At 41.1% G+C, this 26,100-nt stretch overlaps 1 protein-coding gene across 1 annotated transcript; it reads left to right on the top strand.

Moving 5' to 3' along the window:
* The first annotated feature begins 7,567 nt into the window (after positions 1-7,567).
* Positions 7,568-24,522, top strand: SLC25A16 (solute carrier family 25 member 16). Its single transcript, XM_071563947.1, has 9 exons — positions 7,568-7,734; positions 8,495-8,587; positions 10,710-10,843; positions 12,108-12,171; positions 18,552-18,673; positions 19,201-19,267; positions 19,984-20,146; positions 21,049-21,117; positions 23,023-24,522. The coding sequence occupies exons 1-9, from the start codon at positions 7,662-7,664 to the stop codon at positions 23,177-23,179; spliced, it is 942 nt and encodes a 313-aa protein (XP_071420048.1). The 5' UTR covers positions 7,568-7,661; the 3' UTR covers positions 23,180-24,522.
* The last annotated feature ends 1,578 nt before the right edge of the window (positions 24,523-26,100 follow it).

The raw sequence follows: 26,100 nt of genomic DNA, 5'->3' as shown, positions 1-26,100 counted from the left end.
TCTAACACCTCTTCAAAATGAAAAACAGGTGTTGGAAATAGGATCTCATAGAACCATAGAATCAGTTGGGTTGGAAAAGACCTCCGAGATCATCAAGTCCAACCCTTGGTCCAACTCCAGTCCCTTTACCAGATCATGGCACTCAGTGCCACGGCCAATCTCAGGTTAAAAACCTCCAGGGATGGGGAATCCACCCCCTCTCTGGGCAGCCCATTCCAATGCCTGAGCACTCTCTCTGAAAAGAAGTTTTTTCTGCTCTCCAACTTCAATTTCCCCTGGCAGAGCTTGAGCCCATCATGCCCCCTTGTCCTATTGCTGAGTGCCTGGGAGAAGAGACCAACCCCCACCTGGCCAGAACTTCCCTTCAGACAGTTCCAGACAGTGCTGAGGTCACCTCTGAGCCTCCTCTTCTCCAGGCTAAACACTCCCAGCTCCCTCAGCCTCTCCCCACAGCACTTGTGCTCCAGTCCCTTCTCCAGCCTCGTTGCTCTTCTCTGGCCCCGCTCCAGCCCCTCAATCTCTTTCCTGACCTGAGGGGCCCAGAACTGAACACAACACTCAAGGTGTGGCCTCACCAACACAGAGTACAGGGGAAGGATCGCCCAAGCAGAGCTTTTTTAGAAAGCCTTCATTACTATTAAGTCTGTAGCTGTTGCAATATAATACCCTTAAAGTGGTTACCAACCCATTGAAATGCAAGCCTGCAGAGAGACCTTTCTGCTGCATACGAGGAGCATTACTGTCCTCATGCATTCCTCGAGATGTTTTAAATGCCACCTTTTGGCTGTTTTAAGTGACATGGTAAAGGAGAATTAGCAGCACAGACCTGCACAGCTCCCTGCCACTGCTGCTGTTCAGTGACTATGGGTAAGGCAAGCCTATCACCAGCTTGTATCTCCATCCTCTTCTCTGTTCCCCTGTGCCTCCTTGCAGTGACAGAGGAATAGTCTGGGAGTCCTAGCCAAGCTCAGACACTCAGATGCAACAAGGTGAAACCTACTCCACAGACACGTGAATTTTGAACACCTGCCTCGTTAGCTCTCAGTGATTTCAGCAATGCAGGACCTCTCTTTGCTGGGTGTCACCACATCCTTTCCCCCTCAATCTGAAAAGGTTGCTTTTCTAGAGGGCTGGATATCAAGACTTCAGTCATTCCAAACACTTGGCCCTGCTAAAAGATGACATAACACAAGCTATCTTCTAAAATTGAGTACCCCGTGATTTGAGAGGTAAAAGAGTTGTTGCTCTCAAAGTACTGCACACAGCAGAAGTTGAAAGAACAGGAACCTGATGATAAAACCTCACATAAGCTGAGTGTGTTTCTTGGGAAGATGGTAATAAGTTGAAAGTTCTGGGCTTAAACAAAACACAGACTAAGAAGTATCTTGGAGGAAAACAACAAGCAATGAGGGCTGAGGTTTATTTAGAATAGGCAGGTTAACAGAACACCCAACCACCACCATGTGCAATAATAACTCCATTAAAACATATTAAAGGCAAGGAGCAAACAAGTATTAATAATTGTTTATTTTCATGGCCCCAGACAGACATACTCATAGTCTTTTTCACCACTAATAAACATCCTGGGAAGTAAGTAAGACTATGTGACTTTTCCAGGCAATAGGAAGATACTCAGCCTATCCAGACAAGCCGAACAGAAACAGAGATAAGATCTCACAGTAATGACTATGTGGGCAACAAAATAGCCGATGAAATCCTTCCACTAAATGCCAAGTGAGGCGCATGGAAGGAAATATGGTTATCGTGGCCCCTAACTTATTTCCAACCACTCAAAATAGAGATGCTGGTATTGACAGGTACTCCAGTGAAGCTGTTCTGTGTGGTCCAGGGGAGTGTTCAGAATGCTTACAAAAGAAGGGGAGAACAGGACAGGGGATATCCCTACACCATCATTATTTAGCCCAGATCTATTGTTTACTCACATCTCAAATATTTAACATCCAGTTCTGGTCTGCTTAAAAGGTGCAAGGAGAAAATTGAAAGACAAAGGAAAAAGGTAGCAAAAAACCACATTGAGCATCAGCATTTTCAGCCTGGAAGTACTACATACTATGAAAACAAAAGCAGCATAGAAGATGCTATCAGAGAGTGATACTCACTGTTTCTCTGAAGTAGAGGATATCAAAGGAATTCATCAGATGTATGAGAACACAAGGCAGCAACTTCTTCATGCAGCATGTTATCAAGACGTGGAACTCACTACTGCAGCACATTGAAGAGGCAAAAATATTTTGAGAATATTTTTAGAGCAAAGGAAATAGAAAAATTTTAATCAAAAACCACTTAAGACAAAAGCATGTTTTAGCTATGCATTACTTCAGGCTCAAAGAGTGCACTGAAGAAATGCCAACCAAGCCTCCTTCCCTGCGTACACTGTACTGGCTGTTCTCAGTGGTAAAGTTTTAAGCTGGTGAACCTTCGGTCTGACATAGTGTTACCCTCCATGTGTGTTATTCAGAATAAAATGCAGGTTACTACTACAGAAAGAAAACTGAACAACACTGTACCAAGTAACACTGCACAAACCTGCAAGTAGTTTGGCATTGCAGGCAGCTCTGGCAAAATCCAAGTCTGTGGTATAGATCAGGGAGCAGTGAGTGCAGCTGCTCCTGAGAGACAGGGAGCCCCTCTCAACAGCCAGCAGGACAAGGACCTCACTCACCAGCCCCACTGTACACACACAAAGTAAACAGAACAACCCAGGGTAGGGGCATTTACAGTCAGGCACAGGTCCAGGTAATAAAATGGCTTCCAAGAGGAGAGACTGAACTAAGAACTCAATTTGTAGCTCAGAAGCAGATTGAGAGACCCAGAAGATAAGTGAACTCACACAAAATCCCCCTGAATACTGAAGAAAGACGATAATGACTAGATAGGATCAAAACTGGGCTCTAAGTAAAGGCTACAACTCAGCCAGGGCTGAGCTTCAATAGAGCTCATGGCCCCATGGGCACAGAATGTGGGTGGAGACTCCAGGTGCAACTGGTCAAGTCCATTAAGCTCCATTAGTTCCCTCAGGGCCTTGACCCTGGAAACAGAACTACTCAGGTGTGCTGTCCCTAAATCAGTCCTATGGAGTCAGCTGGGTTAGATCTCTGCAACAGGCACAGCATCAGTCCAAACTAAGAGAGAATAGACTGATGCTGAACTTGAGCCCTCCACAAACCAAAACATCTGGGAATTACACTGCAAAGACATCTAAGCTGCTCTTTAAGGGACAGATTTGATCTTACCAGGCCTATCTTGTCTAGGTCTGCCTCCCTCATAGTGGAAACATGATGCTGAGACATTAGAGCTGTCCCTTGTGTGATTACAAAGCATGGATTAAAGCAGCTACCTTGCCAAGCCTCCCTCACATTTGCTATTTCAGACTGCAGGGTGCCACAGGGACCAGCCTGCTCGCAGGCTGTGACCCAGGAACCTCTGCACTGATGTGGTGCTGTGCCTGCAAACCCAGCTGAACCCAGGCCAACCACTGTTAATGCCTCTGGGTTTGTAATACAGATGATCAGATAAATCACCCACAGCATTGTAGTTGGCAGTATCTGAAAGAGGAAAGTCTTTAACAACATGAGTTTAACGCAGAAATGCTTGAATTCTAATTGTGGTTTTGACAATGACTTACTCATTTAGTCTTTCTTGGCCCTAGTTCTGTAGATGGTATCTACCTGCCTTATTGGCACTGAAAACAGGTTAATGTTTGTAAGCACAAGGAACACAGAGGGTTTAAGTGTTGACACCATTTTACATAAAGTAGGGTCAAAAGGAACTAAGATTTCATCTTTGTATACCTATTATTAAGGCCCACTGCACTTATTCTAGATATTTCCCCTCAGATATTCCTGACCTGCAGTGGACAGCAGTTGACCCCAGTTTCTATTTTTACTGGAAATCTTGGTCCTCACATCACTGCATGACTGTGCATGAGCAATCTAAAGCGTGACTGCAGGACTACTGTGTTGTGCCTTGCTGGTAAACACTACAGCTGGGCAGACATGGTTAATTGTGCCTGCACAAACCCATCATACATGGATGCTTCAAGTCTACTTTTGCAGTAAGCCATGTGGTGCCAGAGGGCTCGTAGTGCACACCTCTTTCCTGCACCTGAAAGGAAGCAAGGAAGCTAGGGAAATTTGGTACCACTGTATTTGCAGATTCAGTGACTTAGATGAGTCAAATATTTCTGTTCCTTAAAGACGTCACTGACAGGCTTTGGGTGGGGACTGTCAGGGTCCTGAGGGTGCCAATAAGCATTAATGGCCCTGACCAGCCTCACCTGGGACCTCCACCCCCACACTTGGGGTGGAGTCCTGCAGTCCCTGGGCGCAGTAGCTCCATTAAAGCTCAGGCCTGGGCAGGTAGTCTTTCTTTGTCTAAGCTACCTTGTAGGTATGCTTGTTTTGAGTCCTGGCTTTGGCCTTGGTTGTTGCTTGGACTTCGTTGCTGGATGAACCTCGGGCTTGTCTCCAGCCTTGCTTTGGGCCTTTTCTCCTGCTGTTCTTCACTTGTCTCTCAGAATGGACTCGGGACCTGCTCTGTGCCCCTGCTGTGAGTGAGGCCGAAGTCAGTGCTCCGGCACCCAGCGGAGCCTGTCCTGCTGCAGGACTGCACCCTGCCGGTGAGGACACTTTTGGCTTCTTTCTCACCTCACAAAGTAGCACTTCTGTCTTTTGCCGACAGAAACAGCTCACAGTATTGCATTGGTGAGGAACTGAGGTTTGCTTGAGTATTCCCAATCTGCAAGTCTCAATTTCTCTGAGAAGGAAGGGAAAATGAAGCTGAAATTCCTGAGGCTTATGTAGGGAAAGCGCTGTACTTCTGGTGCTTTTAGATGTGGTTTTGGGTAAATCAGCAGGCAACTAGGCAGATGTTGCTTCAGATCACTAATTAGCAAAGATCAGAAGCAAGTTTAAAGTGGAAAAAGACCTTTGCAATGCCTACAATCCAGAGGCAGGACACCTGAGGGTAATTTGCTCAACTGTCCCCAAATCAGAGCTTGGTGTATGTTAGCATTTAAAGAGCAATTAATTTTAAGAGAAATTAATTTTTTTCAGCAATCTCTGCCATGAGGATAGCTTGCTTATTTTTACCTTTGATAATCTATTGCAATTAATAAATCTTTAAAATATGTTTGCCAAACCAAGCATCTTTAACAACCAAAAAATTAGGAACAGTTAATATTGATAAAGCTAACTACCTGCTTGATGTTTTTTGTTGAAATTAGTTCTGCTCTTTAGTATCTTGATTTTAATATTTTCCTCTGGTGATAATTGATCTGCCATGGGAAGGATGATGTGGTGGCAGACACGAGTGTAACCTGAGTAATATTCAAACTCTTAAAGACTTTTAAGAATGGGTCATAAAAGAGAAATCACCAGAGAAATTCTGTGAAGGGCATAAATACTTCAGGCTAAAAAGATGAAGTGACAGCAGGGAGAATGTTAAGATTTGAAGGTGCAAATGAGCTACTACAGAAACTAGTGAAGAAAAGAGAGCTTGAGGGTCCTTTGTACCATCAAGTATTAAAAAAACACCAACAAAGCTATGCCTGGAAAGCTGGCTGCTGAATTCTTTTGTGTGTTAGTATGGCTATACAAGATCTTTTGCTTAGTTTTGCAATGCAAGTTTCTTACTGTTTTCCTGAACAGTCTGTTCTCGTGGGACACACTTCCCTAAATTACAGGGGTTGACAAACTATCTCCTTGAAATATCTTGCCTTTATCCAAAAGAACTGACAGCCCAGTTATGTAATTTTTGATTTTTCTGGTCTAGAGGTGAAATTTTGGAAACTAGATGACTTTCAGCTGTTAGTGCAGTCAGCACTTTTCTGTGTGAAATCTGTAATTTAAGTTCCTGCAGCTGGAGCTGTTAACACAGTCTGGTTGCTGTGGCAGGAGGCTTTTCTTGAGCATGAACCCAAAAGAGCACAAATTGGCTGGGGAAAACTGCATCAACAGTGACTATAAAACTTGCTTCAATAATTCACAGAGCAGTTGCTTTTCCATCAGAGTCCTCTCAGATATACTACAAAATGTGAAAAGGTTTGAGGGCTTTCTGCTATAAAGGACTTATTCGATATTTTCTGGAAGAAATCGTCCAGTTTTTTTATTAATGGAAAAAAATGTCTATTGTAAGAGTCATTTCCCAAATACATAAATGATGTAATGATGAAACAGAGCAAAATAAAGTTTCCCTGATTCTGAAGCAAACTTAGGTTTAAGGAATGTAGCCTATTAAAGGAAAAAGTGAATAATTTTTGTTGAAAGCAATCAGACACAGGAAGAAAAAATGTTCCAGCAATTTCTTTGAAAGTTGGTTCCTTTTACTTGTGCAAGCATTGAGATCTGTTTGACTGTTCTCTTCATGGTAAAAGACTGACTTTAAAAGAATGGATTTTGGTGTATGAAACTCTTGAAACCCAGATCAAGATGTATGGTACAAAAAGTGTAGGAGAAAGAGGTGAGTAACTGCAGAGAGCTGAGAGAAGGGCTGCCAGTATTAACTTTCTCACCAGATGCCACCAGGCATTAGGTGTGCTCTCACCATGCACCAGCATTCAGAGAGTGTCTTTTGGGCTTTTTTCAGGAGCTGAGGACAAGTTTAAATGCATCCTCGAAAGCCCTCCATGCTGTATTCCACAGAGACATGGCAGAAAACCTAAAAATTGCCAAAATACCCACAGCTGCAGAGATGATACTGGGTTTGACCTTTCTGATTCTAAAAACCCTGGAGTTTTTTTCAACCAACATCTGCTCTTTCTGATGCATTTTGAAACTTGAAGTGTGATAAGAAACTTGAGTATGATATACTTTTTTTCCGAATATGAGATCATGATTGTAGACAAAAGAAATATGGATGCTTTAGCATGAAGTTTACATAGCTATTTATACCTAACTTGTATAAGTGTGTGTTATATTGTAGTTGTCTTTTAATTTTCTCTTTTTTGTATAAATATATATATAATTAGTTTAAATCTTAGAGTTTCCAGGGTTTTTTCCTCCCTTTTCTTGGTGGGGCAAGGTGAGCTCTGACACTCTGTGTAGGGCAGTTGGCATTTTGCCAGCTCAACCCAAGACAGATATTTAAATAGAAATCGATGTATTTTATTGTCTGGCCTAATTAGCGTTATTTAGGTTTTGTTTATGTGCACTCGTAGGTCTAACCACCCGTATTTTTTGGCAGAGGCCGGGGATGGTGGTTTCCCAGGAGTAGCGAGCGATGCCCTGCCCTGGGGTACCGCGGCGGGAGCAGCCGGAGGGTGATGCCGGAGGAGCTGCGGGGGGATGCCGGGGGTACCGAGGCAGGGAGCAATGGGGAAGCCGGGGGGGAGCCGCGGCAGGAGCAGCCGGGGGAGCTGAGGAAAGAGCCAGGGCGGGATGATCCCAGGATACAGCGGCAGGAGCAGCCTGGGAGCCGCGGTGGAGCCACGGTACCGCAGCAGCAGCAGCCGGCGGAGCCTCAACGGGGTTACGCGGGGCCGCGGGCGGGGCGAGCGGCTCTGACGCGATCCGCAGGCGCCGCGCTGGGTTTGGCGGGGCCGGCCCGCGCTCCGCCCCTGCGCCCTTGCGGCGGGGCCGGCGGGCGGCACTGAGAGCTGCGGAGCCGCTGCCGCCCGCGGCCAGCGCTGCCCAGCCCTGCCCATGGCGTCCCCCGCGGCCGCGCTGCCCCCGGCCCGCCGCGACTTCTACTGGCTGCGCTCCTTCATCGCTGGAGGTGGGTGCCGCGCGGGCGGGCCAGGCCGTGCTGTGCCGGCAGCCCCGAGCGCTGCTGCCCGCAGCTCGCTTTGCCTTTTCCCCTCGTTGCACGCCAGAGACTCGCACGTGTGTCAGTCAGCGCCGGCGCAGGCCCCGCAGCCGCCAGCTCAGTGTGCCCAGAGCCCGAACCCTCGTCAGGGTGCTCGGGGAGGGCGGGTTATCCGAGCCCGAACTGTTGCGGCGGCTGGTGTGAAGTGGCGAGGTAGCCTGGCAAACACCACCCCGCGTTGGAAACCTCGTACACAATAAGCCTATTTATTCTCCCGCAGGGTGTTGTTCCAGCTGTCTGGTTTCAGAAGGCTGTGTTTATTTTAAGTTCTCACATCACGGCGCGCTTGCTGTTGGCTGTCGCTCTCCGAAGTAGCGCGGGGTGCGCTGCAGACATGTACCCTACCCCTTGGGAAGAGCTGTAGGGGCTGTTTTATGCACAAGGGAAGGAGGGCACAGGGCGGAAAACTCTTGAGGAACTTTCAGGAAAGTTCCTTCTGCTGTGACCTCAGCTGCTGACACACAGTGGCCTGGGGTTTTGTAAACAGGAAAAGTAGCTTATACATTTCATTAAGGCTTTAGGGGCTTTGTAACATCTAATGGAAGCTGTTGTCATTGGGGCTTTTTCCATTTGGTAACTGAGCTAAATAGATTAGAAAAATCCCTTGTTTAACTGCTGACCTAAAGAACTTTTTGCATCCTGTCACTTTTCTGTTTCCCCTCTTGCAAAGGTGTTGCAGGATGTTGTGCCAAAACAACTACTGCACCACTGGATCGAGTAAAGATTTTGCTGCAAGCTCATAACCACCATTACAAACATCTAGGTAAGATGGCTGCTGTGGGTCTCATTTTTGGGTTTACACGCAATGCATATCTTTTGTGTATGTTGGTTTATGCAATGATGAGGCTGATAAAAAAGGTGCTCATCAGACAGAAGATTGTATCTGTCTGGTCAGGCTCTGTGCCTTGTTTGATTAGTGTTTGAAAAGAAAAACAAAGCTTTGTGTAAGTTGTGGTATTGGTCAATGTGTTAGAGATTGAGATGTCAAAATAATCCTCAATAAAGCATGTAAGATCTAGGCTGGATCTTCCCTTACAGACACCAGCAGGAGACTGGTGATTGCAGCTTCAGAGCTTGGATCACTTCTGTAAAAGCTGTGCTGCAGTGGTTGCCGGTTCCCCGGGGCTGTGGGGTCCCTGCTTTTCAAATGACAGATCCCCCAGACAGTGGCATGGCCGGGGCATTGGGGAGAGCAGCGGGTTTGTGTTGGTGTGAGGTGCAGGGGATCTGTGTTGCATCATGGTGAGACAGCAAACTCACGTGTTCAGAACTGTTCTCTGAGGGCGGTAACAGTGCCCTCTTGTGCAGAGTGTTTGAGGTACTTATGTCATAAGCGACTGAAATATGTCGTATTTTGTTGGCTAAGTTACATGTAATTAAACTTCAGAATTTTTAGCTTAGACACTAAAGATTAAATGGTATTTAAAAGTTGGAAATACAAATCTTGAAACAAAATTCACTGGATATAGATTCACTTCACTGTGGCAAAAAGGGATGCACAAGTGATGTGGTGTTTCAGTGATACAGGCATGTAAGTATACGCTCAAATTGCAGTCTAAGAAGATTATTTCACCTAGGAAGGGTGACATAATTGGTTTGACTGAGACTTTAAATCCTCATTTTCTGTTTTCTTTGTACCATGACACAACTAGCAGTTAAAGTCTTATGTTCTTCCCTGTTTAGGGTGTTGATATATGATGCTGATTATTTGAAATGTGTCTGATTTGAATCCACCTCCATATTACATATTGGCAAAAGAGACAATTATGTGGATGAGGTACCTGTAAGTGCAGAGACATGATGGATCAGTTCCTTGAGGTCCTCACTGCATGTTTTTCCTGCCCTTGTTCTGTGGAGTTTGTGCCATGTGGATCTGGGAGCATGTGTTCTGAGAAATAAGAACAGTAACTCATTATTGCAGCAAAGAGAAAAATTCTAGTAGTGGCATAAGTATGTTCAGAGGCATGTAATAAGCATGACATAATAAAAACACATTTACTATAAAATAATATGTAATAATATATTAATATGCAATAACATTAACAAGCTGCAGTATACTTAGAACCCCAGAAACGAATTAATGCTTGTTTTAGTTAAATGCCAAGGGAAACTTCGTCAGCTACTCTTTTTTCTTCTGTCTGAAAGCAAGATAAATGTGTAAGCCTTTTTCATGTTTGGCTCTTACATTATTTAGTAGTTGCATATGAATGAAAACTGAGTGTCACAGTTTATTTCTTAAAAAAAAATTAGTAAGTCAATTTGATAGCAGTTTTGCATAATTCATGTTTATAGTGAAACTATAGGTTTTGCCCATACTTTGTAATCTTGCATTATTTCCTACCTGTTAAAAGGGAGTAGAATTGCTGCTTATTGCACCTCATGGACAAGAAGTGTGAGGTATTCAGGAATCTTGTTTACTTCATTTCCTCAGTGATGGCATTTCACCTGTAATTTAGCATGTAGCAATATCAGATTGTTTCTCTGTGGTTTTAGACTTGGAAGTATTTATTTCTGTATTTTGAATTGTCTAAACTTCAGGTCAGACAGTTTGCTCCCCTCTGTCAGTGGCATTCGGTGCTGTGGGTGGGTGGTGGTACCTGCAGTGGGGTTGCTCTCAGGCCAGGCAAGTCCTGGGGCCCGAGTGAGTGAATTCAGAGAGAGGGTCACCGAGTCTGGGAGGTGAGAAAGCCAATAAAACTTAACCCCACACCTCACACCTCTCGCTGTGTTTGGGCAGTGAAAGTGGGTTTCCTGCCCTCCACAGTTACATGAGCAGCACGATGCAGCCTCAGCTTTCTGTGTGTACTTGCTTACTGTCAGTACGATTTGCTTGAGTTTTGTTCCTTCCCCCCAGTGTTAAATACCTTTTTTTGTGTTGCTGGCAGGAGTGTTTTCCACGTTGTGTGCTGTCCCCAAAAAGGAAGGTTACCTTGGGCTGTACAAAGGAAACGGGGCAATGATGATTAGAATCTTTCCGTATGGTGCTATTCAGTTTATGGCCTTTGACCAGTACAAAAAGGTAGTTGAATTTAGATTGTTTTTCTTTTCTTTTTTTTTCCTACCTACAGTGAATACAGACTCATTGAGTGATTAAAACTAACACTGAAACTTCTGTGTCTTATTAATTAGCTGCATGTCTTCTCTAAGATTGCTTACTTTTATCTGAATCTAACCATTGAAAGTTCAGGGCAATAGAGAAACTTTTTAAAGATTCCCACTGGTTTTTGTAGCTTTGTATTATTGAGAATAATACTTTTCTTTTTTAAATGAAAGCTAAAGGTAATCTAAAGTCTGCTGCTGATTCTATTGCCATAAGGTAGCACTTGAATAATGTAGGAACAAAATGTAAAATGAAACCTCTTATATTTATGTGTAAGATTGAAACTGCAATTCCCTTCCCTAAAGAGCAGATTTCAGAAGACTGATACTGATACAAAGAAGTAACTGTACTGGGTTTTGTAGGTTCTTTTTTCATCATAAATGCTGTTGATCTGTGCATGTTTTATGTCTTGTGGAATAAAAGACTGCATGCTGTGCTTTACATTGAAATGATTTATAAATCTGTAAACAATTTCAAGAAACCAGCTGGCATCACAGCAGTTTCCTTTAGCTATTAATTTACAGGAAATGCTCATGAGGTTTTACATGGATGTGCAAAAGAAAAAAATTCTTAAGGGAGGAAGATATGAAATGATCTTTATAGCAGAAAGTACTACTTAAGTAGTCTAAATTATTTAGGAAAAGTTTGGAAAGTAATTTCTAACTTCCTTCTGGGCTGTATTGTAATTTAGGAAGTTCTTGCTCTGACATATTTGTCCTATTTTTCTCTCTTTTTTTCCTCTTTTTTTTTAAATCCAGTTAAAAATCTTTATAGGATTTCACATGGTGTGCATGGAGGAAAAATTGACTCTTCTCACTTTTTAACTTTGCTCAGTGTCCTTTGCTCTTTACAAGTTTTCAGTTTGCCTTGTTTGACACACGTTAATGATAAGTAAATAAATAATTAATCTAGTTTCTGAAGTGAATAGTGCAAATACTTTCAACTCATTGTTTTGCCTTGTTGGTAGAATTTTAGCACTTTTCATGTTTTTAATAAGAAATTGGAAACAGCAGCAGTGTTCAAAAGATTCTTTTAAAAGTAATTAAGTGCTCTGGATTGAATTTGGAGCACTGTAAACTTGTTGGAGACTGCTGCAGAGTTTGCATGAATGTGCTGGTAAACTTTGCTGTGCTTCCCTGTATTTTCTGACATGTGGCTATTGGAAATGTTCTGTATTTTGTAGGTAATAAAGAAACAACTTGGGATTTCGGGGCATGTGCATCGATTAATGGCTGGATCCATGGCAGGTATAGTTTTGTACCTGGGTTTCAGGCATGCCTTTTGGTGAAAAGTTAATATTTATTTAGAGGAGGATTTGATGTGTAGTCAGGTCAAACTGTTGCAAATTTGTATTAAGCAAAAATACTAGTAAATGGTTAATGGGACATGGTTGCCTAATTGAAACCTGTTTGACTAAGAGTATTCTTCAAAATATATTTCTGCAAACAGTTTTTTTATTGTGTTAATTATGACTTTTAGAAACTGCAAAACATCAAGATGAAGCGTGAAGGTGCAGGTTTTGGTGGAATTGGCTCATGAGCCTCTCTGCCATTGCTTTGAGGTTGAATCTAAGCTTACGGAAATAGAACTGCAGCTCCTTGCATGGGTGGGTCATTTGGATTTCCGGAAATGTCCAGTGTAGGATTGTCATGATGCTCTTTAGCTCATGTCTGTTAACATTAAAATCCCTCATTTATCAGTTAGTGCAGTGGCAGCAGAAACCCCCATCTCTAAACTGCCAGTGTGTAGTATGATTATGTGTTTGTTTTCCTCTTACTAGTCATTCAGCCAAAAATAGCTAATTATAAACAGGAAGGTAAGTGATAGTAGACTGATTTTTAATTGAAGTGATTCTTTGTGTGCTTTTACTTTGTTAAATCAGCTTAATACTGTCTAGTGGCAGTCCTTAAATAGTTATGGGTATTCATATTTAGCTTCTTTTGGAATAAAAATACTGAGGTTTGTTGATACTACCTTTAGTTAAACTAGGGAGATCTCAGGGAAGTATTCTGGCTTTGAGTGGTGTCAGAGGAAAAGGAAAGAGAATAAAATGGAACAATGACAAAAGTCTTGAAAACAAGCAAAACCCATTTGGCAAGATATGTTTTAGAACTTGGCTGGGTTTTTATCTAAAAGAAGTGGAAAAAACCACATAGATTTTCTTTTCTCTCCCCTGCTTTTAATTGTGTTAAAGAACATTTTACAATTTCCTTTATTTCCCCCCAAAAATCTTCTTATTAGCTTTGTTGGAGACTGGAAACCTGACTTGTGAGGCCCTGGAAAAACACTGAATAATCAGCTTAACTCTGTCAGTGTTGGACAGGTTGGAATTCTTAGCATGGATCAATTAATACCATCTGGCATTGTTTTAAGTCCCTTACTGGTTAAATCTGATTTGTGTGGTTAGAGTAACAGAAATAATTTAGTGCTATCTGATCAAGTGAAATGCTTTATGTGGTGTGTTTAGGTACAATATACTCAACAGTCTGGTTTGAGAGCCCCAAAGCTGAGTGGGTGAGCTCGACCTCGGAGTGCAGAGAAATGAATATATCAGTCCAGAGTGTATATGGTGTCACATGGGAGTGTCTTACTATTTGTTTATCAGGTGGCATTAACTGCTGCTTGGGATATTCTTTAGATAGTAAGAGGAGGGTGTTTATCTTGAGTGTGCCAAGAAGCTGTAGAGGAGGAGGGAGGCACTAAGAAGAGCAGAGTTAGAAATCTGGAACAGAAGTTTTGTAGGTTTGCACGCAAGAAAGGAAAGACTTTTAGAAACAATGGGTAGTATTTCCATAACCCCTGTGGCCTTGTTTCTTGCTGGCTCCAGTAAGGGATGTTTTTCTGTTTCCTGCAAGTTGAGATGACTGAAGGAGATGGTGTGCTGTGTGCACCCCAGTGCTGGTGCAGCGTGCCCTTCCCAGTTCATGGAACACTGTGCTGCAGCTGGGAACGGATAAGCCGGGATTCCCTTTGCTTTCTGTCCCCTCTGCACCCTCCGGCCAGGCAGCTGCCTGCTCTCACCTCTCTGACCGCTGCCACTGTCCCTTCTGTGCCCTCCTGCTCTCACCTTTCTGACCGCTGCCACTGTCCCTTCTGTGCCCTCCTGCTCTCACCTCTCTGACCGCTGCCACTGTCCCTTCTGTGCCCTCCTGCTCTCACCTCTCTGACCGCTGCCACTGTCCCCTCTGTGCCCTCCTGCTCTCACCTGTCTGCACTGCTGCCACTGTCCCCTCTGTGCCCTCCTGCTCTCACCTCTCTGACAGCTGCCACTGTCCCCTCTGTGCCCTCCTGCTCTCACCTGTCTGCACTGCTGCCACTGTCCCCTCTGTGCCCTCCTGCTCTCACCTCTCTGACCGCTGCCACTGTCCCCTCTGTGCCCTCCTGCTCTCACCTCTCTGACAGCTGCCACTGTCCCCTCTGTGCCCTCCTGCTCTCACCTGTCTGCACTGCTGCCACTGTCCCCTCTGTGCCCTCCTGCTCTCACCTCTCTGACTGCTGCCACTGTCCCCTCTGTGCCCTCCTGCTCTCACCTCTCTGCACCGCTGCCACTGTCCCCTCTGCACGCTCCGGCCAGGCAGCTGCTGCTCTCACCTCTCTGCACCGCTGCCAGTTCAGTCCTACTCGTGTCAGGGGTTCCAGCAGGACCAACAGAGCTGAATCGGCTTCAAACCGCTGGGAAACATCTGAGTATCTTCTGTAACTGATAAACAGGATCAAAAGCATATCCACAGGGAAAACAAGGCAGTGAGGATGGGAGTAGTGGAGAGGGAGAAAAAAGAAGAACCCATTGTAATGCATATATTTAAGGAGGCCAAGTTAAAGTTACTGTGGAAACTTTAACTCTGAATTTCCTGAGTCTTGTGTGATTCAAATTTCAGCTATAACACCTCATTAACAGATAAATGGTGTATAACTCCTTTTGAGGAAACACAACTGGGCAGAAGATAGAGAAATCATAGAGGGTAGTGAGGTTTAGGAGACAAATAACACAGATGACCAAGTAACATGAAATAAGATATCACGGGGTGATTTTAGAAATTAAATATTCACAGCATAGTTTTACAAATCTTAATATTCTTTTTTAGTTTTCTAATAGAAAAATTTGAATTAAACCACAGAAATGTCTTTCCACCCCTGCACTTGATTAACTTCAAAATAACAAAGTCAAAAAAGACTAGATGTTATCTAGAATAAACTCGAGTTCCATTAAGCTAAAACAGAAAGTATGTTTTTGTTCTAAGTTTTTACTTTTAGTAAGAGTGGTTGGAAAATAGTACTGATCTGGCTGTTTCCATTTTAAATAATTAACAGCTACCTATTTGAGTCAACATTTAAAAAGAATCTGTGTGGTCTGTTTCTTCAGGTGCAGTTTGTAGAAAAAGACAATTATATCAGGGAGATATAGAAATATTAGGACTTGTAAATTAGCCATTTTTAACCTGTCTGATAAATATTCTTTGTCATCAGCTATTTCTCTGTGTAGTTCCTGAAGCTTTGTTGTGTTCAGAAGATGCTTGCTGGATAAATTAATCTTTATACTGGGTAATGAACATTTCTGCTGCAGCTCAAGGCTGTGACTTATCACTTTTTGACCTGTAAACCTCTGAATCGCCTGGCAGTGCTTAATTTGATCTGCAAACTCCTGATAAAGTACAAAGAGCATGATACAGAGATCATAAAAACTTGTGTACTGGATGTCTTTGCAGTGCCTGATCTTTGTAAATGTATTTCACTTGTGATTTTCTTGCTCCAGGTAGTTTTTTATTTTTACTTTCAAAGAAATGAAATGAGTGAGAATGGAGGAATAGCAGGGAAATTAGGAGACAGAGATAAATCCCCACAGAGCTAATCTCATTGTTAACTCTCAGAGCCTGGGAAGCAAATCAAGGACGAGCTAATTCTCCTTGTGCTTCACTGTCACTAAGTCTTTAGTCTGTGTGACCCAGTATCTTGTCCCCAAGAGCAGACAGAGGTGCTTGAGGACAGCATGGAAAGTGAAGAACCACCTTTCCCTGGCTCCCTTGGCTTCTGAGTCAGCATTTGCAGTGAAAAAGACTGTTTTGAGTGAGTGGCTTTTTGAAGCAGGGAGAGCTGTTCTGCTATTATGACTATTTCAGATGAGACTCTGGGAATTGCAGTGTCTTTGTTAACTTGAGATACTTCCAATTCTGTCCTGTTTAACCACCCATGGCAGAGATTTGTGGCTCAGCTATCATTAATTGGAATAGATTTTGCTCTTTCAAGACAGTGAATCAACTATAAGATGCCAGGATCTGACTTACTGTAACTCCTACAGTGTAGGAAGCAGAGAGGAGATCAGTAATTTTGTAGACTTCACCACAATGCCTTTGTGTCCCAGAACTGGCTGCCATTCCTCCTAGAAAGGACAATCTCTGCTGAGCCCCAAAGGAAATCTTCATCCCTTGTGTGTGCTGTGCTTCTCCCAGTTCCTTTAAGAAAGTATACTTTTTAGTTGATGCTAGAAATGCCAATTTTTTCAGATTCCATGGCTAGAGGCTTTGAAAAACCCTACAAGTAAAAAATAAAGTTTCTATTTAAATCCTTACTACTACTATGTATGGTTTCTTTCAGTTTCCTCTGATTTTTTTCTAATTGTACTGTTTTTGGACTGTGTTTACTGAGTAGTGCATTCCCCAGGCTCTTGGTTGGTCTGTTTGTTAGTCTTTGTTCAGGCAAGTTCCTGGATAGAGATCAGTGCAGGATTGGAAAGAGAAGGGGGTCAAAGTTGTCTGTTTTCTGAAGTGGGATGATTTTCCTGTGAACTCTTAAGCTCTGGAAAAGTGCTTCTCCCCCCACTGCCTTTTTTAATTGTATCTAAACTGCCTGAATTCATCTATTTTGTGATATTTCTGGACATTTCAGCAATCCATTAGGCAAAGGCTGTAGACTGAAGGATTGGATTTAATGTAGGTCAGTGGAAACAGTCCTAAAGTTTCTTAAACGTTTTGAAGCTTCTAACTTTTGAACCCTATGGGTGAGACAGCATCAGAAATCAACAGCAGATGTCTGTTCTTTGTTCAGAGGAATTGTCCAAAACCTCCAAGAGATGTTTTTGTCTTTAAAATAAATTACTTGTGGGATACTCCAGAAAGCCACAGACTTTGCTCTCAATTGACTGTTGACCAGTGCCAGATTCTGGGATAGGATGGTTGGGGGTTTTTTTTGTTTTTATTCCCCCTGTCTAATCCTGATATTTTCTGTCAGATCAGCCTTCTAGAGTTGTGGAGTTTTTAAATTTATTTTAGTTTTTTGGTTTGTTTTGGGAGGGGGTTTTGGTATGTAATTTTTCCCCCCTCCAGACATAACAGTTATGAAGAGCTTGTTTGCAAGAGTTTTGTTGTGTTTGGAGTTTGTAGGTTTGGTTTTTGTTTTAATTTTTTTTTTATTTTCCCCATTATGGTATTGTCCTGACCTTGTGGAAAGGAGGGGACGTGATAAACCTACAGAAAGAGATATCAGTAAGAGACTATTAAAACTTTGGAGGAAGTGACAGTTTCCTGCCTGCATAAAAAGTGTGCTTATCTTCTGTAGGACCAATTTTAAAAAGTTAGATTTAGCTAAATCAGAGCAGTAGCAGGGAAACACTTTGAATTACAAAGGTTTTTGCTTTCTTTTTTCTCCTTTTCCCTGTTTTGTGGTTTTTGTTTGGGGTGGTTTTTTATTTTTTTTTGTGACTGTGGTGTACCAACAAAAAATTACCTGTGTTTTCAGTTGACAGTTTTAACTATTCCCTTCAAAGAATTTGTCAGCCATTGAGTGGTTTACCTCAAAAACTGCAGTTGGAAAGAACTTGTTTTTCATGTAACTGTCAGAATTGTTGTTTTCTGTACTGGAGTTGTCTCCAAAATGACAAGGTGGTCAGCATCGAAGCAGTTTTGAAGCAGTCCAAAACTGGATGAATTCTAAAATTTGATTTGTTTGACATCTTAAGTCCAGAAATAGGTTTTCTAGTCAGTTTTAAAACAGAAGTGCTGGTGTAACATGAACTATTAAAATGCAGTATTGCAATGCAGTTTTCTTCATCACTATGATCCCGGGTCTATTTTAAATGTTATTAGAATATGTTTAGTATGTCACTAAATGTTTAGTATTTTCAGATGCAGTCAATGGATATATGTATCTATATCCAATAATCACACCAAATTCAAGTTTTTGAAATTAAGTTTTAAGTTTCACACCAGGTTTTTGAAATTAAACATGTACATTTTGGGGTTTGATCTTCTTTTTATGAATATGGTAGGATTAGGTTTCATGGCTGCAATCCAGTAAAGCTGATGACTTGACTTGCCTCATTCTTAGGGGCTGTAAATTTCAATAGGATTGCTCAGGTGAACACAATCAGGCCCATAAATCTTGGGAAAATCCAGGCCTGGGTGTGCTGCTTCAGTGAACACCAAGTTCAAACATAAATCCTTTGTGTGTTGCTAAATTAGTGATCCTGTTTGCTGATTTTAAGTGACTTTTAAGTGTTTCTTTAACAAAGTAGCTGGTAAATGCTATTATATTCACTGCCACAAAAGGAAATTCTAATTTTCAAAATAATCCTAGAATCAGATGAGGTGTAGGTGAGTTTTGTTTGCTTGTTTTGTTTTTGTTTTTAATAAAGGTATTACAGCAGTGATTTGTACTTACCCTCTTGATATGGTTAGAGTTCGTCTGGCGTTCCAGGTGAAAGGGGAACACAGGTACATGGGAATTATCCATGCATTCAAGATGATTTACACAAAGGTATTTTTTCTTTTAATCTTCAGTCCTGTCAAAGCAAAATACGCTCTTTAAAGAATGTTGTACTGCATTGCAAATAGTGGCTTGGTGGAAAATTACATGACTTCAGCATGTGCACTTTGAATTTTTTAATGTAAAAAGTTACCTGGATGCTTCCTCCTCCTCGGGCTGCCAAGCTGTAGCTCAGGCTCATGTGAGTGGGAGGTCAAAAACAGCCGAGAGAAGTTGCTTTTCAAGAACAAATAGCAACCCTACCAAAAAGCTTTGGGGAGGAGGGCTGTATATAATGCATAACTGTCTCCAATTACGGTGCTGGATGTAGATTTTCCTCCTTCATTTTCACTTGCCTGTCTGCTGCAGAGCCAGGTAGTTGTCCCCTCAATTCCTGAGGCATAAGGAACACAACCTGCTGTTAGCTCCGTGGTAGATGGTGCTAGTCAGATTGCTGCCATGGGAATCTGTATCGTGTAACTTGTTAAGGCATTTGTTGTATTTGTTGCCACAAATGTTGTTGTATTTTTCTCTCAAAGGAAGGTGGTTTTAGAGGGTTCTACAGAGGGCTGATGCCAACTGTTGTAGGAATGGCGCCATATGCAGGTAAGTTGAGAACAGACCGTGGCCATCCTTCAGCAGCTGAGTGCACTCCTGGAGTTACATGATAGAATTACTCATAGTTAATTAGCCCCTGTTCAAATCATCTCCAACGATGCTCCTCAGAAAGCATCTTGCATAGTCAAAGCCCAGCTTTTCTGAGGTGTGGGGTTGAGAGGGAGAGAGGTGGTGAGTGGAGAGAGGTAGAAAGGTTCTCTTGCGGTTCCCGGTATTCCCACCAGACGGCGGGAATGCTGTTTGCCTGGAGCAGGCAGATCCGTGGAATCTGTACGTGGAGCCTGAGCCTCAGCGCTGGCTCCATCTCCTGGCGGCTTCCCTGTAAATTCTCACACGAGCTAAAGCAGCGGGTGACGTGGGACAGAGAAGCAGAACGGCCCAGCTAAACTACACTCAGATTTAAAAGATGTTCTTCAGTTAAAAAGACTTCAGGATTATTCTTGACAGCAATGCAGTAATTTAATATTTGCAGTCTGTCTCATTTGAAGCATTCTTTTAGCATTATGTACAAACACAAATTTATTTGGACAGGAATTATTGTAGAAGTTCAAAATAGTTTATTTTTCTGCTTAAGAAAAAACTTCTAAAACGACTGGAAAATAGTTTCATGTTGTAATTGCAGCTTTTTGTTTATGATGATGATGATGCATCGACAAGTAGTTTGCTTTTTTTCTGAAAGTACATAAAATTAAATTTCCTTTTAGGTTTTTCATTTTTTACCTTTGGTACCTTAAAGAGCATTGGACTTGCTCAAGCACCTAACTTGCTTGGACGGCCTTCATTAGATAACCCCGATGTCTTAGTTTTGAAAACACATGTAAATCTGCTGTGTGGTGGCATAGCTGGAGCAATAGCTCAGACGATATCGTAAGTTTGGGTGTCGGGTCGGTTTTACTCTGTATAGCTCTTCATTATAAAGACATTTATCTGAGAATACAATTTTATCTAAGTCTAGTTATTAGTAAGGTTTTAAAATCAGCTTAATCAGACACTGAAATTCAATTATTTCCTATTATTTCATTTACTAAATATCTAATTAATCTTCAGGGTCTTTAAAGATATATGTGATGACTCAATTAAACAAATTCAGGCAAATCTCCTAAAATCCATTGGAGTCTTGTTTGGTAACAATCTTATTTCTTAGCTTGCTTGATAAACTAAGAAATTTTGACCCTAAACATAATTTGCAGAATTTTATTATTCCAATTTACTTTCAAATCTATGTGGCTTGTGAAGCCATGGGATAAAAAAAAAAGAAAAAAGAAAAAGAAAAAAACAAGTCTTAGATACTGTATTTGGCATGATTATTTTTATTATCTTGCTTGATTTCTCTTTTCTCATGCTGTCCTTTTTGCATTTTATTTTGTCCATAAATTTAATGGACTTACATGGCATTCATTTTTCACTAAGTCACTGCATTGCAAATATAATTTTTCATTAATCCTTAAATTGTTAATTTTATTTTGGATGCAGGTGTCTTCTCCCTCCAGCATCTTACAGACTATTCTATACTGCCATCTGATCTTCATGTAGCTTCCTTACTAGTGCCAAATGGAATGTATTAAGAGCTCTCCTTTGCTGGTTTTGGTTGTGTAGGGAAAGTCTCCCTTTTGGAGAACTTTCAGCTCTGTTGAGAATGTGAGCTGGATTCCTGACTCACTGAAAGGGAGCTTGGAGGTTGCACGTGGACTTGTGTGTTCTTGTCTGACAAATCTTCAGCCAGCCATCAGCCATGTGTTTGACCTGCTGTTTAAACATCTCCCCTGTAGGTACCCCCTGGATGTGACTCGCAGGCGAATGCAGTTGGGAGCGGTTCTCCCAGACTCTGAAAAGTGCCTGTGAGTATTTTCTTTACATCTCTAGTAACTGAATTCCTGGATGTCTGAGCAAAGTTCAGTTCTTAATTTTCAAGTTTAAAAATAAGAAAACAGAATACAAAAAATCCCACGCCTGGACTACTCTATTGCTGATTTCTTCATTCTTTTAGTGAGGAAGTTCAAAAGCTGTAATTATCAATCTGGGGTTAAAAAATATATGAAATCACAATAGCACCTTTGTTATTAATCCTGTGTTTGTATTAGTAACATATTCTATTGTTATTTTAATGCAGCTTTGTTATTTTAATGCAGCTTATGAAATCTTTAATATTGGCAAGATCCCTAAGAGAGACCACATGTTTATACTGGAAAGAAATTGTTTCAAAGTGTATTTTAATGGTGCAGAATCTGTTCCATAAGATAATTTTGCATAATACAGTTTTATTTGACCTTTTTGCACTCACAGTAATGTCCCATACCCCATATGTAGTTGCAGTTCCACCAGTAGATGCAGAAATACCTTAACCTTTAAAATCATAATAGTAATTGATTAGCTCTCATCTTGGAAAACTGTCTGAATTTCAAGTTGCCTCAATCAAATTCAATTCTGGGACAGTTTTCTCTTGCTTAGTTTCAGTCTTGTGGAATTGTGTATGTCTGAATCCAATGTGCATGTCCTTCGTGGAGAATTGGATCTTGCTGACAGCAGCCTGAGTGACCCTTCCCAGACAACCTTGATGTTGCTTAACTGTGAAAGTTGCTCTTTTCTTTAGCAGCCCTTACTGTTTTTCCTCCCCTTGGCTATTTTCCACTCCTGATACTTCTGCATTTTACTTTCTGCATTTGTGAGAACTGGTTTTACAGACCTGAGGCTTCCAATTTAACACTATTACTGTGACTGTGGAGAGAGCTGTGCTTTGAAGAGCCACGTGTGTGTGTTTAGAGGACGAGAGGATAAAGCAAGTAGGGAGTCTCAAAGCTTTGGGATGTATGGAAGGTGATTTCCAAAAGCACTGTCTTCAATAGCTTGCAAATACCGAGCACCTCAAGCACTTTTACTGTGCTTTGCATTTAATGTCTGTTTGCTCAGTTTCAACACAAGTATGTGAGGAAATTTTCTCTTTGCATATACTCTGCAATTTCTGCTTTTCATAAGGTCAAATAAATACTTAAATGAATTCTAGCCCTTTCTTTTTGAAAGAAAACACTAGGCCTTTATCATGGTGGCAGAAGCTGCACACAGGCAGCCCTGTGGACTACAGGGCTGAACATGAATTTCATAGGCAGAGCCTTAGAAGGATGGGTAGTATGAATGAGTACTCCGAGAGAATGGGTTACCAAGTGAAACACTGATGTTTGATGCACAAAGTGGGTGCCACGTTGGACACAGGATGTTTCTGTTGCTCTGTATTGCATTTGTAAAAGGAATTGATGCCTCTCAACTCCTTCCTGGCAGTCAGACAACGGAACACGTGCAGCCATTCCCGGTGTAAAATCACAAACTCACGGACTATTCTGAGTTGGAAGGGATCCACAAGGATCATCGAGTCCAACTCTTAAGTCAATGGCCCACACAGGGGATTGAACCTTGGCATTATTACAGCCAAGTTTTAACCAACTGAGCTGATCTCAGGGTGAAATGTCTTAGTGTCCCTTTTAGGGCAGATCTTTTCAGACTGATACTTGTTTGGCTGGGAGTGCACTGTCCTCTTTCCAATTCCCAGCCTTGGTGCCCATGTTTATTGCTGAAGCTCAGCCTGTCTTCTGAGTTCTGTGATAACTGATGCTTAGCTATGTGGAGTCCCATGGGTTTTTCTGTACAAATCTCATAAGAACCAAGTAAAAATAGTGTCTTGTTTTTAAAGAAAATAATTTTGACTGTTGAATATGTGTACCTAATAATGATTTGACTTCTTGTTTTTCCAGTACAATGGTGCAGACACTGAAATATGTGTATCAACAGCATGGAATACGGAGAGGACTGTACCGTGGTTTATCTCTGAATTACATTCGCTGTGTTCCTTCCCAGGCTGTGGCTTTTACCACATATGAACTTATGAAACAATTCTTGCACCTCAACTGATTATTTTCTTTAGAAGACTTTTCTGTAAAACTACACTATCCTCAAATGATATTGCTGAGTAAATTACTTGAAGTTTAAAAAGAAGCTCTCTGTTACTGTGGACCTGCTGTTGTCTGACATCTGTATTTGCCAAAATGTGGTTCATTTCCTGGAGTCCAACCAGGTGACAGATCAAAAAGAACATTAGTTAGCTCTGAACACTTCATTGCACTTGATTTTCTAGGCTTCATTAGATTCATGCTAAGAATGGCACACTTTGAAAATTACACCCACATTTTGAATGGGCTCCAAGCAGTTAATTATTGAGCTTTATCACCATTCCAGGAGTTACATGCTGCTGGTTATGCTGCTTTTTAAGCTTGTAAGTGGGTATCTGTTCTCTAAAAATTAAAAGAAATAAACTGATCTGAACATAATGCAATGATTTTGGTATTCAGATACTTGCCAGATCTGTAGAAGCTGAGCCCAGCAGACCACAGTTTCAAGCATCTTTTCCTTCTCTTTCTGTACAAGTTTTCTGTACACAAGAACAATGCATATATCTTCAGACTGGCACACAGGAAAGTCTCTTCAGCCATTTCAGTAAAAATGTGTGTTTAGCAGTATTAGAAATATTGCAATTTGGGAACCAGTTTCTTGGCATCCATTCTATTCTAAAACATGTTGTGTTTACAAAAAACCAGGGGGGCCTTTTACAATGATGAGTGCTAGAAAAGATGTCCTTAAGGCAGGTAATCTCACAAGGCTTTTCTGTGGAGCTGAGTGTTCTCTGTTGGATCTGTTGAAGGCTGAATGTCATGTACTTTCCATTATTAACTGATGTAAACAGATTTTTCCCTACCCAAAATGATGGGGACAAACAACTACTGCTTTGACTTGTTCAGGCATTGGACCATAAAAGCACATTAATGTTGTCCTGGGGTCTGTAGGTGTGTGTACTGTTTCTGAAGTATGGTTTGCAATAGATTCTGTTTTCCTCCTCCAATTTCTTTTGTGGAAGGAATTATTTTATACATGATCTGCATTGGTACCCTTGATTTTACTCACTTGATTCAGGAAACTGTAAAGCATTTACTTTATGTAAGTTATTTATTTATTGTAAATATTTTAGCAGTGTCTTTTAAGAATTGGCAGTGGTTGCTTTAAGTGATGGATGGTAAGATTAATTTGCTTAATTTTGACAAATTTAACCAACTGGAATTTGAGTTACGTGTTCAATACCAACTTTTGTGGCTCAACCTTTTCCCCCCAGTTTCTTAAAAGTATGTATTCCTTTGATATTTACAATGTAGGAGAGAGAATGAGATGTATCTGAAACTATTTTATTAAAATTTTTGAACTAATGTCCCTGTGTGGTTTGTCTGTGTTGCAGCCAGAAGGAATGTATTGCTGCTAGAATTATCTGTGTGTTTGCTCTTCTACATGGAACATTGTCATTCTTAATTAAGAGACAACAAATAAGATTTTTCATCAGATCTTTAGTTTCACTTAAAACTAACCAATATCAAAGTAAATTTTTACCTTTTAAAGTTCTTGCAGTAAGGATAAATCCACTGTATTGGAAAAAGTGCCTTCTTTTCTCTGTGTTGTTTTATTGCATGAGCAAATAAGCATCTTCTCACATGCCAGTTATTGTCACGTTAATAACATTGAAGATGATTAATTAGAGTTTTACATCTTAATTTCACTAAATAGGGATATATTTGAGGAGTGATAAGTTAAGCAGTTCTTATGCAAAATAAAGCAGAACCCACCATATTCACACTTAAGAGGAAAAGAACATAAAAAGTGCCCCCTAAATAACTGAGTCAGATATTGAATGCAAAAAACAGACCTAGTGGGCAACTGTGCTGTATTTTCAGGATTAGGTTTTCAAAAAATTTAAAAGTGCATAAGTAATTTTAAATTTGAAAGTGTTTAAATACTAATTCCTGAATTTGCACAGTTAAACTTGGAGAATGCTGACATGTTTTAAAATTGTAAGCAATTTTCTCAGCCACCAATGTCAGAAAGAACTGAAAGAGCCATAATCTGAACATTTCTGTGCAACTTTTGGTTACAAAGAAACATTTGGTATTTTTTCTGGATTTCACAGACTCTCCACAGAGATTTGGCAGAGTGCTTGAATTTTAGGTAACTTCAAAAAGATATTTACTTTGTACTTTACAAACACATTTTAAGGTATTTCTAGTGTATGAGAGAGGTATAGGCAACATGAGACTACAGAATGCAGGGTTAGCAAGTGTACAAAGCATTTATGTAATCTCTGAATGCCACACCAAATTATCTAACTGCATTTAGTAGCATTGACATGCAACTTCTAAATTATAAGTAAGCCAATTTAGAGGTTCTGCAAAGGAAAGCAACATTAATGTAGTTTACTGCATATATTTCAGGACTATCACAAATAAAACTGGCAGGGTAAAGTTGAGAAATCTCACCTTTTGAAATTCACGTATTTGAATTTGATCCTTCTGTTGGGTTGTCCAACCACAGGCCAAAACTATTGTCTTTGCAGCAGAGCTTCATGCTGGTTTTCCATGTTTGTCTACATTAGAGATAAATAACAAGACTCTTAATAAACTATTTCCTGATAATGGGCTGGTAATCCTGATATTTATCAGTGATACTAATGTACTAAGAATAAATTTAATACATATGTCCTTCAGTCTTTGCTAGAAGTGGTGGTCTTAGATCTACAATGTTTTGCTTAAGTAGTGGCTCTGATGGCAAAAAAAAAAAAAGGCAAAGAAGAAATCTGTGTATCTGAAACTTATGTACCGTTTCAGAAAGCCTTTGCCGAGCAGTGCCAAATGTAAAAACGTCTCTTTGTGAGGGAAAACGTTTGACAGTCTGGCTGAGATTGGTCCATAAGTGAACTGGGAGATGGCACGTCACTGTTATCTCATGTAACAGAGGCA

This window comes from Pithys albifrons, chromosome 9 (assembly GCF_047495875.1).
Source record: "Pithys albifrons albifrons isolate INPA30051 chromosome 9, PitAlb_v1, whole genome shotgun sequence".
NCBI lineage: Eukaryota > Metazoa > Chordata > Aves > Passeriformes > Thamnophilidae > Pithys > Pithys albifrons.
This window is presented reverse-complemented; position numbering and strand designations above follow the sequence as displayed.